This window comes from Uloborus diversus, chromosome 9, assembly GCF_026930045.1.
Source record: "Uloborus diversus isolate 005 chromosome 9, Udiv.v.3.1, whole genome shotgun sequence".
In the NCBI taxonomy this organism is placed as follows: Eukaryota; Metazoa; Arthropoda; class Arachnida; order Araneae; family Uloboridae; genus Uloborus; species Uloborus diversus.
The window spans coordinates 61390958-61407019 of record NC_072739.1 but is presented as its reverse complement, the minus strand read 5'-3'; the positions used below and the strand labels follow the sequence as shown (position 1 = coordinate 61407019).

The 16062-nt window shown below is 32.7% G+C and overlaps 1 protein-coding gene across 1 annotated transcript in view; it reads right to left on the bottom strand.

Annotated features, from left to right (window-relative positions):
- Nucleotides 1-16062, bottom strand: part of LOC129229410 (nuclear pore complex protein Nup155-like) — a 97258-nt gene that overhangs the window by 35323 nt on the left and 45873 nt on the right. Inside the window, exons 12-17 of the mRNA XM_054863714.1 lie at nt 15456-15605; nt 15270-15370; nt 12996-13157; nt 4154-4261; nt 3739-3801; nt 1698-1836 (exon numbers count right to left, since the gene is read on the bottom strand). Coding sequence (XP_054719689.1) covers nt 1698-1836; nt 3739-3801; nt 4154-4261; nt 12996-13157; nt 15270-15370; nt 15456-15605 — 723 coding nt within the window. The remainder of the gene's footprint in view (nt 1-1697; nt 1837-3738; nt 3802-4153; nt 4262-12995; nt 13158-15269; nt 15371-15455; nt 15606-16062) is intronic.

Genomic DNA, 16062 nt, shown 5'->3' with positions numbered 1-16062 from the left:
GAAAATGATACAGGGGTAGAAGTGGTCAACTTTTAATACATAGGACATTTTCCACCAAAAATATAGGACAAATATAGGACACCTTTTATGAATAATACTGATATGAAAAAATAAACAATACATAGTATATATAATCTAGATATTCTTGCATACAGTTAAAAAATCCAAATAAAAGTTATAACTTTTACTTAGAATGAGTCTGCAGTTCTTGAATGAATAGCTTCAGGAGAAAAAAAAGTTTATACATATATATATATGTATTTATATATACATTTAAGGTCATTTTCTATGCCTTGAATGCCTACATCAATCAGACTGTGCAAAATCAATTTTTTCTCTAAATTTCACTATTTTTTTTTCTTAGAAGGTACATGAACCTTTTCTTTTGCCTCTGATTGTTATGCATTTCTTCAAGAATTTCCCATTTATTTATGAATTTTGTATTTAGTACTATAATAAATCATGATAAAACGGAACTCTTTCCTTGGTAGTGCATGCATAATTTATTGCTTTCCCAATTGCAGAACCTTAATTAACCTAAAAACTCTTATTATAGAGTCAATGCTTTAAGATGATCTTTCTTATGTCAGTATCTTTTTGTTTGCAAAAAAACCTCTTTCAACTGATGCTACATCTTATGAAAGGAGCTAAAGACTTTCACTACTAAAAAACCTAAATATTTGCATTTAGAAAGCTGATCAATTTTTATCATTACAAAGTATTTTTCCAAAATGAATTAATTTACATCCAAGTAACATCCAATCCCCATTCCTCAAAATTTTTAACAAGATGGTGACATATCAATGGAAGGATCCTGTTAAAATTTTATTTCTTTTTTTAAATTTCCGAAAAGCCTTTTTTTCAATAACAAATTCTGCTAAAAATATAGTGTTCAAATAATGTTAAATTCTGATTTTAGTAAGAAGCTCAAATTTTGAAACCAGGCAGGGTTAATTTATCGATTTTATTTATTTATTTATTTATTTTTGCATAATTACCTACATTTAAATATTTCAAATAAACTTTTTTTTAACATTAATAGCCGCTGAATCTTCCCACATTTTGTTGTTAATGAAAATTTATTGGCAAAGTGCTTCATCAATAGTTTGGAGAGCTTGTCATAAAATATAGATCATTGAAGCTTTCTCTTAAACAAATTGAAAATTTTGTCAAAAATACTTTACAAAATTTAAAGAGACAGGTGCTGGCAGAGATTCCAAAAAAAAAAAAAAAAAAAATTTTTTTTAAAGAAGCATCTTGTTTTTAAGCAGTCTTGAATTGTCAAGTCATGAAAGAAAGTGCGAATCAAGTGACCAAAAGGCTTTTCAATGATAATTTTCTACAATTTTTTGTAACAAACTATAAGAATATAGGAAATATAGGACAATTTCAAAAATATAGGAAATATAGGGAACTTTTGATGCTTTTTTTGAAAATATAGGAAATATAGGATATATAGGACTACTTCTACCCCTGATGATAGTTCCTCGATGGCATTTTGCAAGAGGTAAACACAAATCATCTAGCTAAAATTTTGGCCTTTAAACAAAAGCACAAGCTAAAAAAAATTAATTAAATTAAATTAACAGCTTTTTTTTTTGAATGAGGAAAAAAAAACTATCAGAAACATATTACTATAACTAATTGAATGCAAAAAATAATTAAAGCAAATTGATAAATTTCAAAAAATATTCAACCTGGTGGCATAGGACTGCTTGGTCGTGAAAACGTCATTTGAGATTCCGATGGACTTAAAGGAGAATCGCCTATTGTCATTATGTTATGTTGAGGTTCTCCTCCATACAAGAAAAATGCTTGAGTGGCCCATTCAGCAATCTGAAATCAAAAAGTTTATAACTTTATAAAGTTAATATCAGTACAGTGGAACCTCCATAACTTGAAACCCCAAAGGGAACATGAAAACATGTCAACTTACTGCAGTTCCAATTTTAATTCCTAAAGAGTTTCTGTATCACTTACTTACAAAACATTCACATTATGATACTTAATAATATATATATAGTAAATAAATTTTTGTTTCTGTTTTGTTTTAAGAACCTAATAAAATCACCAATATTACTTGAATACCTTGTCAGGAATAAATCCATAATTTTAGAAAAGAGATAAAAACTTCTTGTCATGAAAAACATATCATGGTGCCTTCTTTCTCTAAAGGACTTCCCTGGGTACATTTATCCTACCCTTTCTTAGCCTCTTAAAATTGAACTAGCAGCACAGAGTGTCGTGGCTGCGACTCCTCTGAAAGATGGAATTCTCTAAAAGAGCTTTCCAAAAAAGAAATGACTAACCAAGAAACTACAGCATAAAATATAATGTTGGTAGCAAAAATTGGACTAGAATACCAGTTGCTTGTCGGATTATAGGGGTTCTTGCAATATGTGTCAAGTTAAAAAGCTTTATTCCCAATGAAATTAGCATTGGGCCAACCAAAAGAAAAATTAATGTCGAGTTACCGGAATAGTCAAATTCACTGCATTATGTAAAAACTTTTTACTGTGTAGATAAATTCTAATAAACAAAAGATGATACAATTATGATACAAAAAACGTATATTTTAATAGTATTTAAGCATTTCTGCAACTAAAAAGATGCTAACTAGTTGCTTTAGGGAAATCTGAATATGTAAAATACTAATAATGTATCAATAATTGACAGGTAAATATGATAAATTCTACTACCTGCATGTAACATAATTTTTACCTTAATTTTTAAAAGTTTTCTTTGAGATTAATCTAAAAATATTCAGTAACACACAAATTTTCCAGTCTTCTGCCTATTTTTTCCAAAGAGCAATAGAATGCTATGACTTTAGAAAACTAATCAATCCTAATTACTAAAAATTACTAAAAATATGTCTTAATTGTTAAAGATAGTCTATACTTTAACATTAGATTTCAGTACTTTTTTTAAGTTGTATATAACGGATAATGTAAACTTCAGAATGCTTTCCTTAAAAATAGTTTCCCTTGACGCATTCAGACAATCATTTCTTGAGATAAAATAAAATGGCTGAAAAAGACTTAAGTGTTGCCAGTTTTTAAGCGCAAGTATAACTTTAACTTTATTGTCAGGTTTCAAATCTTGACTTAATGATTTTGGTACATTTTTGGCTGTCGGATCATATATCCCCAGTCTTCCCTACTTTTTTCTAAAAAAAGGGAGAAATGTACTTTTCTCTAAAGTTAAAAACAGGCGTCCCTCGTATAGCATGGTACTTGCATAATATGGTACCAAATTTGTGATTATTATAACACGGTTTTGATATTACACAATACGGAACTTGAATTTAATACTTCATGGTTTCAATATAACACGAAAGATACGTTTTAAAAAGATGGAATTTCACTTTTTGTTTCATACATTCTGTTAATGTTTGATAGTAACTCTAATAAGTTTTTACTTTGTTTTTATAAAACTTGGTTTCGAATATAACACAGTACACATCTCTTGATTAACATTATTTCTAAGTCTCGTATAACATGGTTTCAATATAATACGAAACACATTTTTGATACAACACGATACATATTGACATGATTTTTACTATGTAAATGATTAATTAGTGTAAAAAATAAGTTTAAAAGTTGGTTTTAAAAAAGTCTCATATAGCACGGTTTCAATACTACAAGGAAAAAAATTAAAGTGTTATATGGGGGACGCCAGTATATAATTAATATTTTACATATACATATGCATAACTTAAAAAAATATACATACCTGTTTTTCTTGTAAATTTTGGCAACATGCTAAGATAAGACACATGGCACATGCTTGTGCATCCTAGACCATAACATACATGAAAAGAAAATAGAAAAAAAACTGAATGAAAACTGCTAAACTTAAGTTTTGAAAACTTCTTTTCATCAAAATATTAATTATGATAAATAAGAACAATTTTATAATTGAAAACAATTTTACATTCTAAATTACAAAAAAGTAAACTAATTAATTACAAGCACTTTGTATAAAACGTGTCTTACATTGATTAAAACAAGTTTTTTAAATATATTTCCTACTTCTTTCAACAAACAAACAAACAAAAAAAAAATTATACACTTAAAAAAAAATCTCCTAACTAGAAAATTTATAAAGTCATGAGCTCTAAAACATTTAAATACAATAATAAATATACCTTATCAAACATAAAAAATGCCTTCACAGCTTCATTATCAGCACCTTTGTTATCAAGGAGCAGCTTGTAAAGATGATCTACAGGTCTTGGTTTTCTTAACACAAAACCCTAAAATAAATGAATAAACAACATTAACATTTTGAAAAAGGAAAGACATGTGCTTAAGAATTAATTATATGTAAAAAAATTCTACAAACAAGGAGAAAAGACAAAGGAAAAGTGAAAAAAATTAATATTAAAAATTGTTTATTTATTTATTTATTATTTTTTTTTAATTTAAACCGGATAGAAGACAAATTCTTTCTGCTAAGCATTTGTCTGACAAGTCATTCCACTTAAGTGTATTTTTATAATATGCATAGAATTAAATAAAACATTTAATTAGAATAGATGAAAAGACCGATCAAACTCTAAATTATCACACACCGGGAGTTTGAGCTGTTTCTTATAAATATACAAGGAGTTCTGTTTCAACCTGCAAGATCTTTATTTTCACAATCCTTAGCCCTATATGTATACTTCCAATTGCAAAAATGCTCAAAATCAGATGCAGAGTTAATATATTGAAAGTTTGAAATAAAAATAAAAATGAGTTAAAAATACGAAATTTAACTTTTTATACAGGCCCGAAGTCCCTTAACTTGTATTTAGGGAAAAAATCTCCATTGAAAAATAATTCAAACACAAAAAGTTCAAAATCAGGAGGACCAATATTCACCGAGATATGAAACACAGCGTTTTGTGATTTAGACCACTTTTCACTTGCCATCAATAACACCTTTTGGGGGAAAATACAGCAGTTAACAAGTGTTTAAAATGATATGTGTGCATAGAGTGCTTTTTCAAATTGTTCGAGGTTTTGTAGTGTATTTTTGCATATACAGAATACCATTAGCATTTGTTTTTGAATAGAAATGCAAAATATAAATACCTTGTTTTTCTTACTTGGACGACCTCTCATTCTTCTGAAAAGGCGATAAGTTCCAATCTTATCTTCTGTATGGTCCCATAAAACTTTGAAATGGAATATCTCCTTGAGTTTTGGTTGCACAAATGTCAAGTTTTTTGTGTCAGTAATAGTTTTCAAAGGAGATTATTTCTCTAAATATTAGTTAGGGAACCTGGGGCCCGTATAAAAAGTTAAACTTTATTTTTTGACTCATTTTTATTTTTGCTACAAACTTCCAATATCTTAACTCTGCATCTGATTTTGAACATTTTTGCAATTGGAAGTATACATCTAAGATCTAAAAAATAACGTGAAAATCAGACCACACAAATGCATAACATTGTACACCAAAAATGTTAAGGAATAATGCATATGTTACGGCCAAAGCCCAAAGTTCGGCCAATTCACGAACTGGCCAAGAGGTTTGACCAAAGCCCGAAATACTTGCAATTAATATTACATTTTCTACTTTGGCTGGCCATTTCGCGAATGGCCAGGAATCTTTGGCCAAAGCCCGAAATGATTATGGTAGATTTTAGGTTGACAAGTAGATGACACATCTGTCGCTTCCAATTTGACGGCGTGGCGTGCAAGTGATAGAAACTAGAATGGAGGTTGCCCCAGGGCCGCCGTGAGCCAAATTGAGCCCCTTGTCATTATCGTCACCTGTCCCCCCCTCTCCTCCTCACAACACCAGACAAATTTATACTAATTTGATCCCGAGTTGGGCCCTAGTTTCGGACTAGGTTGACAAGATGGCATCTCGTCGGGCTCGGAGGGTGCTACTACGTCCCTGTGAAGGTCCTGTCAATGGTTATTCAAAACTTCGATCTCGTTTTACTTGCCGTTAGTTCTACGACTGAGCTATGAGTATGTATTTCTATTATTTGAACTTCTATATGTGAATACTTTCAGTTGAAATCATATTCGATAGCTAATAAGGGGTCATTCAAGTATTGTCTAAGCAATTTTTGGTCATTTTGTACCCCCTCCCCCACCTTGTGAGAAAAAATAAGCATACGCTATACTCCCTTTCCCTTTTGCTTACATAAGATTTTATTACATTTTTCACGTCACATAATGTTTTTTCCCCACGTTTTTTGTTTTTGGACTGTAACTGCTTCGTTATTTAATGCTTACCTCAGAATTTTTGTGGTCCCTCACCTCTTGTCAGAGAAAATAAGCAGCCCTCGGGATCTTTCCTTTTGGCTTACATAATACTTGACTAACCCAGCTGAGGTTAAGCCTAAGGCCGTATCTCTCAACCTTTCAGTGTTTGCGACCCAAATTTTAAATAGTATAATTTTCATTCCAAAACCAAATCTAATGACAAGTAAGGAATTTGTTGTGAGCTCCCCTCCGCAAAATTCTATTTAAAATCGATTCTGTTTAAGATCCCTCTACCACTGTTACCTCCAATAACGGTAGATGGATGATCATTTGTTTCTATTACTTTACAAACTTCAAAAAAATCGCTACAAAACCATGTCTCAGAGAAAATCTCCATGTCAAAACCAATCATGACTAAAAAAAATTAGCCATAAAGTAGTGATAAGAATCCAAATATTCGGCTATATATACTTAATTGTCGGTCGCACAAGTTTTGTAAGTGACTTATTGCACGAATAATACAGACTTGTTTCTATTTAGAAATTACTTAATTATCTATGTCTGATTTTTTATTCTTGGGTACTTTGTTGGAAGCAGAAAGTTTGGGATTTAGAAAGCTACAAAGTTTGCTTTCTTTTTTTCTGCTTTCAGTTGTGTAGAATTGACAATTTCAAAGCGAGATAGTGAAGAGGGGAAATTTAGCATGTTTTGCACCGAGTCTGTGCAATTAGTCTGTACCCACGGGCTATTCACAACGAACATTGCGTTGGTGCGATAAGTCATTTCAAGAATTATGAGAGTACTTTTATTAATTACGAGCTATACGCATGACGATGCCCGTGCTAAGAACTTAAAGGAAGTTACTTAAATAAATGAAAATCCTCCCCCCCCCCTTGATGCAAAATAATTATTTTCTTAAACTAAAATGCGTACATTCTTTAAGATTACCTAAAAAATATAATATATATCTGCAATTTAAAATATTTCGCTAAATGAAAAATACATTAAATTACATAAACAGTTGCTTTAAAATGTAAAATAATGAAAAACCTCCATATTTTTTTTCTCCAAACTCGCCAAATAACAACGCTCGCTATGTTGGGAATTCAATCTGATAGCTCAATCAAAACCCGAAGTTCTAAGAACTAAAAGCAGGTTTTAAGCAAGCAAACCCAACTGAAAAGTTGTGTAATGATCTGCTCGGGAAGAAAGGACTTACAGACACATATTTAACAATTAAATAAACATTTTATTAAACAATAAATATGTCAAAACATGGAAATATTAACAAGTGTAAATAAAAATCACATTCCCTGACAATTGAATAAAAAATCCTCCCAAAAATATCAGTAGGAAACATTTCTTAAAAATAGTATCGTTTAAAGTTCCAGTAAAATTTATGAGACTAGGTTAATACAAGTACAACTTTGAGTCCAATGCCAAAAACAGAATAGTTCATACGAACGAATTGAAAGTTCATACCAAACAAGCTATTCCTTCCTTAAAAGTTGGCACAACATGTGAGGGCGCGATCCACCAATTTGGATCCCATATCAAAATTGTCCGTAACCATTCCATGCCACCATGCTGAATTCAGAAAAGAAACCTGTCCTCCTGGACAACAGGAACCATCCATCCATCTAACGGACATCCAATCCAGCTCTCGAGCGTGGACCTTCAATGGTCCCGTTTGTTAGGCCTTTTCACAGCAAAAAAAACCAACTTGATTGAAACTCTTAATTTTAGAGAGAAAATCCCTCATTTAAAAAATCATCTCAAGGCAACAACTGGAACATGCCTGCATTTCTAGCTGGGCTCAATAAAAAACATCCTACATCTTTCAAAAAGAATCCACTCTACAACGTGGAACTCAGGAGCACACAGCTCCCATGCACAATCTCAGCACCTCAAAAAACATCGGACTGCAGTCACAACATAGTAAAACAATAAGAGGTGAAACAATAAGAGGTTGATTGATTGAGAGTTCACACCCTATCTCCCTACGCAATGGCGTGACACATATCAAAAAGCATGCATAAATTATATTGATGAAACAGCTCAACACCAGTTTACAATTTAAAACTAAAATCTTTAAGATTGTTTCTCACATGCATGCAGCAAAAATCTACTCAACATCTTTCCTATGACATCACATCATCGTGGCAGGTCAACAAACGCATGCTACGCATGCAGGGAATATTGGCTCTGGGAAACAATTCGTGCGCCGGTAAAATAACGGGATGACATTCTAAGTTCGAAAAAAAGAAGGAAGTAAGTTTTGGAAACTTTTATAATCCTTCTAAAACTTTAGGAATTTCTCTGAGAACAAAAAAATAATGGCTCTAGGCCAACACGCTACCGTAACCCAGTCGATTAGCGAGCGAAGCGAACTCACATGGATTAATGATACAACCTTTTTTATGAAAGCATTTAAACCATAATCCCGCTCTCCCGCCTTCCTTGCAGAAAAAACAGGAGGTAATTAAAAACACATTGTACCTAAAACAAAAGGAAAAACCCCCTTCCTCCACCCCCTTAGAAAAAAAGAATTTAGCTCAAATACGCAACACAATTTATGCAAATGATCATTCCGCATCCTCTAGAAGAAAAAGTTTTGAATTAAAATCCGCATTGCAAGTACAGCCAGACGAAAAGAAAATCAGTTAAAATACATACAATCAGATTAACATAAAATAATGCAGTAAAATGCACAAAAACGTCCGAAACAAAAAGGAATGAATTAAAATAAATACTATGACAGTAAGAACAACCTTTCCTTAAGATTAAAAAAAAAAAAGTAAGGAAAATAGGCTAAGTTTTCCAGATTGCAATTTCTTTCGAAATATTGATTCATAAAGATTCAAACTGTTTTACAAAGGGGAAAAAACAATACTACGAGTAAATTAAAATAAATATGACATTTATGTATAAACTATTAATAAGGACATGCGGGGGAAAAAATTTTTTGAAGCAATATTTTTTGGTACAATGTGATCTAGGATCTTTAAAATTAGGTCTATGGAGCAGAAAAAGACTTTCGATTGTCCTTAATTCAAATTACCTTTGTATTCGCACACTTTACACAACGCATTTATTTAAGACTAGCCGCCTGCGGCGACCAGCTGGTCCGCCTTTTTACGCCATTAGCCTTTTTGCGCCAGAGTTGCCGCCTTTGAGGGCTGCTTAGACAATTTAGCGACGGTATTAATCGATGTTTTTCGCAATATTATCATTCGCCTTTTTACACCAATGTTGCCGCCTTCGGCGGCTGCTTAAACAAATTTCGTGGCGGTATCAATCAATCTATATCTATGTATATCATTAGTAGTTTGAATAAAATATTTTCTAGATCTATCTCCAGTTCCGTCGTTTGGAATATTTTTAAAGGAGGGGGTACGACGTACTCTTCATGCAAATTTTGTCGAAAAATAACAAAAAGCACTTCCACTTTTATGTGAAAGCATTGTTTTTTCAAAGTCATGGTGTGTGTGGGGAGGGGGGCACTGACACCCCGCTGAAATTCCTTAAATGACGGGCATGCCTCTTTCTTGCTGTCCATCTGTTATATCGAACTCTATATTTGTCTATCTATCAATCTATACGATCTGAACATATCAACCTCCTGACAGTACAATCTTTTTTTATTTATATAAGTATTAATTCGAAAACAAAAACATTTTTTGTCCACTCAACCTCTATCTATCTCTGTATCTACCTAACCTAACCGCCAATTCGTAACAGAAACGAAGATCATGCAAAAAATTGCGGACTTTATTTATTTAATCAAAATAGCCATCAAAAATAAAAGCTCTATGTTCCCCGTAGTGTTCAAAAAGTAGCGCTTGCAAAAAAAAAAAAAGGTGAAGAGAAGGCAAACGATTTCAGTTGGATCACGTGATGAGGTAAACTCGGAACTCAGCCGGCAAGCGAACAGCACACATTGTGTTCTGCCATTAAAAAAATTGTAAAAAAAAAAAAAACTATTGCGTATTTTTCAAAACTTTTTTCTTCTGAAGGGGGCGGAATGTTTTTACTATTACCAACTAAAATTTTAGAATTGAGGGTTCAATACTTGTCGCAGGATGGGTTTCGAAAAAAACTAAACCCAGAAAAAGATGTAAAATAAAGGTTTTTTCAAAAATCTATAAAAAATACAAAAATTGCTCTATCTTCAAAATTTTTTCATTCATCATATTTAAAATTAAATTTCCTACACAATAGTACAAAAAATATCCATCTGGCGCGAATGGTTCGTGATCTGTGAGGTCAAAAGTTACATATAACATTAAATAACTTTTTTTCTAATTAAAATATCAAAAATCGAAGCCCGAGGTGCACATTTTCAGCAAAAACTGCACCTGTGTACCAAATTTCATCTTTCTAGGCCTTACCGTTTTCCCAGGATGCGCGCCACAAACACACACACACACAAACATCTTGTTTTATTAAATGTATAGATATAATTCGCACATTTGAAGGGCGCAAATCCATTCTTCTTTACGCTATCACGTTGTTACATCATTTATTGTCACTGAATAATATCTATTATGGCTTTAATATAGAAAGAGAATAACACAAGATCATATTTTTATATATTATGAGTTAATTTTAAACACAGAGGTATCCCTGACATTTGAACTCGCTTGAGGACAACTGAGCTTCAAAAAACAAAAAATCACAGAAGAACTGATTTTAAAATGCTAAATTTTTAACATTGAAAAACAATCTGTTCACGATTTCTCTCTTCGTACTTTGGCCGATCGTCCATAGCCACTTCGCGAATTGGCCGGCCAAAGCCCGAAATGAAGAAAATTTTCGGCTTTGGCCAGTAAGTTTTCAATAATGTTGGCCAGTTCGTGAATTGGACAGCCAATTCGCGAACTGGCCAATTTCGGGCTTTGGCCGTAACACATATAAAAAAAAGGCTGATTCATCTCTCATAGGTGATTCACACAACACAAATAAACACTTGTACATTACAAAACTAGTATGTTGTGGCCATCACGAAACTTTCCTCTATATTTTTCTTTTTTTTTCTGATCCCTCCCCATGCTTGACGAGGAAGCAATATTCCCAACAAAAACAAAATTACACATGCAAAAACTTGACTACCATCCCAATGTCTGAATTATTGTTAAAGCAAAGCAAAGAGCGAAAATTGAAAGTTACTTTAAAAGCCTTGCTTGAATTAATTACAAATATTTTATTTGTTAACAAACATAAGATGGCAACAGTTAAAAATTTTAAATCATTGAGATAATATTTCCGATCATTTCCATTCAATTAAAATCACGAGAAATACGCAGACGACAATCTATTACGATTTATCTTTCTTATTGTTGCATTAATAAAGCTATTTTTATTCAAAAAAAAAAAAAAAATCAACACCTCTTGGAGCGATTGGCGTCAAAATTGAACCAAAGCCTGTTTACATATGGATTCACATATATTCCAAATTTCAACCAGAACGTAGCATTACTTCTTGAGATAGGGCACTCACAATGGAAAAAAAGAACGGGCGATTGCGCTACCCCCTTTTTAGCAGTTGACACCAAAATAAAATCAGCTCTTATACCCACTAAGGACTACTTGCCGATAAATTTTTCTTTCATTCTGTTCATTATTTCTTGAGATACAGCAGTCACAATTGACGACAAAAAACGTTCTATAGCTCAACCCCCGTTTGAGTTATTGACACCAAAATTGAATCAGCACCTGTTCCTGTTAATGGCAACATATGGACCAAATTTTGTCTGATTCCGCCAGTTACTTCCTGTGGAATAGCAAGCACGCGTAACTCAAAAAACGTCCCATTGCTACACCCCCCTTGGAGGAATTCGCGCCAAAAACCAATGGGCACAAGTTCACATAGGGGCAAATATATGTACCAAATTTCGTTCAATTTCATGCGGTAGTTTTTGCTGTAGAGCGGCCACAAAAAACTGGTCACACACAGACGTGACACACACACACACATACACACACACAGACAGACAGACATTTTCCAAAAATAGTCGAAATGGACTCAGCACACCTCAAAACGTTCGAATCCGTCAAAATTCGAAATTCGAAAATTTGCACGAATCCAATACTTTCTTCTATGTATTAGATATAGAAGAAAGTAAAAAAAAGGGCAAACCTTACTCTTTAACCCGGATGTAGTCGCACCTCTTTATATTAAGTTAGTGCTTGCATTTCGGTCTCCCCCCCTCCCCCTATTGATCTATGAAATGGAAAAGAATTTTGAATAATTTCTATTAGGGTTTGTTTCCATTTATTATGCAAAAATATTTAATGAAGAACAATATTTACAGCATATACTGAAATAAAGTTACTATCTCATCTGGGATCTAATTAAATTGTTTCGTTATTGGTCTAAATGACCGACATACATTTTAGAAAGCTATGCAACCTTGAAATACTGAAAGAAATTTTCAGAATTCTGTGTGAGGGTTGGGGGGTTACTTAAGGTCAGCTACACACATGGGCCTCATTATCAATACGATATGGTGGAATAGAGAAAAATATATAACCGGCGAAGAAAAGACATATACGTGACTACGTAAGCTATAAAAGCTATAGTGAAGTTAGTTTGAAATTATTTAGATGGAAACAAATGAAGTTGGAGTTTTTGTTTCAGATAAAATTTATTATTTCTATCAATTTATCTCTTGTTTCTCGCTAGTGTGTTTGTGTGTGTGGTCATAAGAAAAAGTAAGAAAAGAAAATTTTACTTGAAACATAATTTAGGTTAGAAAGGGTAAATTTATTTTAAAAAATTACCTGTGAAGAAAGAAAAACAAATTGTCTTGGTAGCTCCCTGTGTTGTGTAACTAACACTGGAGGATCACAAATCATTTCAGTGCTAGCGGTGCTCTGCTTTAACTGTATATCGCTAGGAACTTCAGCTAAGGCCCAAGCATGGCCATCTAACATCATTGTAGTCTAAAAAAATGAAAATCCATCTGATTATTAATAGCTCATGAACATAGCCAAAAAAGACATGAAATATGTGATTATATTGCTTAAATGATACTATAATTCAGTAATTTAAATATTTTTTTTCCATGTGAGGTAATTACACCAATAGTGGCCAGTGCTTTAGTAGTGGCCCCTTCAAGGATTATATTTGAAAAAATAGCATTCCAGGTTTCCCAATGGATTCAGACGTGCAGGAAGTAATACTTCTTGCATGTTTGATGCACTTTTGAATCCATTGGGAGATCTGCAAACTTATTTTTTCAAAGATAAATCTTGAGGTGGCCACTACTTAAGCACTGGCCACTACTGGTGTTTTACCATGGATTGTAAAATTCATAAAAAATTTTTTTTCAGAGAATGGATTTGGATGATTATTTTCCATTGGAACTTTAAACGAAATTCAATGTTTTTTATAAAAATTATTTGCGCTGATTGGGCTCATATTTATTATCCCTCACTTACTTGGGCGTTCTTACAACTGGGTATTTACTTATTATCTAATCCAATGAATCTTGCCGGAGTTTCTGCAAAAAGATTTCAATAACTGAGATTCGTGGCAACTTTTTCAACTGTCGCTGTGTTTGACTATGTAATAATACTTACGTCTTTCAGGATGTAACCAAAATGAAGCTATTATTATCTAATATTTTTCGACCTTGCCAAAATCTTAATCGAAATAACATACCATGCGTCACAAATTTCAGAGAGTTATTTTTTTCCCCCTTTTTGTTGAACGATTCCTTAAGTAACCATTAAAAAACCTTTAAAACATTTTCCAAAATGTAAAATAATTTGCATTCTACATCAAACAAACCTTTAAACAAGATTAAAATTCTTCTTATTTGCATTTGTGCACAAGTATTTGCCAAATTTTCTCTGCTTATTTCAAAATCATTTTGGACAAAAACTTTTAGCTATTTTTTCTGGTCAGAAACAGTATCTCAGCATTTGGCGAACATTTTTCTTTGGCAAAAATTAGTGACATAATAATACGCAAGTATCTTTTCTTAAAGTAGGGAGGGATGCAGAATTATCCAAGGTATCCCAAAACAGTTACCTCGAATTTGGCAAAAATTTAAATCATACCATGAACCCGCCACTATTCAAGTTTCTCAAATGACTAACTCAAATATAATAGGATTAGAAAGTTGCCCGTCAAGGTATGACGGGTGAAAATTGCTTCTACATTTGAACAAAGCCGTTGCGTTTGGTAATATTTTGTTTGTTGAAATTGTAACCCTAACTCCAGTGGATGAACCCTAAACTTCAGTAGGTAGCTTTCATTGTTGACCATTTTTTCGTTTCTTTATTCCCCTGAAATGAGTCTTACCAGTAACTGTTAAGTTGCCGGATCGAGTTCAGCCTTGTCACAATAAAGCCTTTCCCTGCATGTTAAAAATTATCAAAACATATTATCAAATTATCATGAAGTGGCGCGAGTTTCATTGTTGAAGCATGCAGGTTACTCGATCATCAGCTATTATTTATATGAGAATTACAGGCGGCTAAATTTTTAAAAACATTTTGTACTTCAATAACCATATAGAGAAGGCTAGATACTATGTTCTAGGAATGAATCAGGGGGGTGCCCACCTAGGAGGGGGGGGGGGGTCATGGCACAGACTGTGTCATTGAAATTTTTATGGGGACGGGGGTGTTTTGATGGCTACTTTTGTCATTTAAAGGGGGGGCTTTTGCATTTGGGGGGTCTTCAGAATATTTAGGGAGGTGCGCCCTAAACAATCCCTGAATAAATTAACAGATTAATCTTTTCAAACAAATGAGGTATAATTTTATATTTTTGAAATAGTCAGATTTGCATAGGCTTAAATGTCATGCTTCCATTTCCGAATGTACACTATTTTGTCCTTTATACCTATTGCTGTTTTAGTTTTATGAGTAGAAATGAAGCTCAATTTTTAATCAAGTCAAAGCAGTGTGTTTTGAGTTTATGGAGCGGAGAATAAAAACAAAGGAAAATAGCTGCTGTTTCTAAATATTACTAAAGACCCAGGTAACACAGGGTATTTTTGCTAGTATTTTAAAAAGATTAATTCACTAGTGGAGGAAACTTACATGAGTTTCTATTAGCTGTGAATAAAAAGCAAAAGAATCATTGCTTGTAGCAAAAATAACATCATTATCTTCCGCTTGAGATGAAGCCAATAACAGGAAACCTAAAATATACATGCATATAAATAAAATTGGGCACAACAAGTTTAATATTCTTTAATGTATTTATCAAAATGTTTGGACATTTACCTTTCTTATAATATGCCATGTGTACATTTGATGGTCTTGCAACTGCAGCATTTGCAGTAAAACCTGGTGGTAGCCTCACATGAAGTAAAGCTAATGTGTATGGTCTACTATCACCAAAACTTCCGTTAGTTGTGAAGTATAATCGAACACCTTTAACATAAAAAATAATTTTGAATAAATAGGAGTGGCCAAATGAGGCAGTGAAAATCAAAGGGATGCAGGTGGACATTTAACATATTGTAACTCCCCTCCCCCCTCCATTTTCCACACAAGCACCTCCAAAAAGCTTTATTTTATAAAACGGCAATAATAATGTTATTAAAAGATGGTTTTAACATGCTTTGATATTGTAATGTTTCTGTTCTACCAGATTTGATTTTAAAAAGCAGCTGATTTTAAAGTCCAGTGATTTCATAGGTAGTGGTGACTGTATTGTAAATCTTACACACAGAAACAATTTACATACAACACAGATATTTCCTCGATATGAAAAAAACGTTCTAAGAAAGTACTTCATGCCTTTAAAATAAATATTTCACCTCAACAGTACAAAATTTGAAATGCATTAGGACCAATGATGCTTTTGTGACTGATCAAAAAAAAAAAA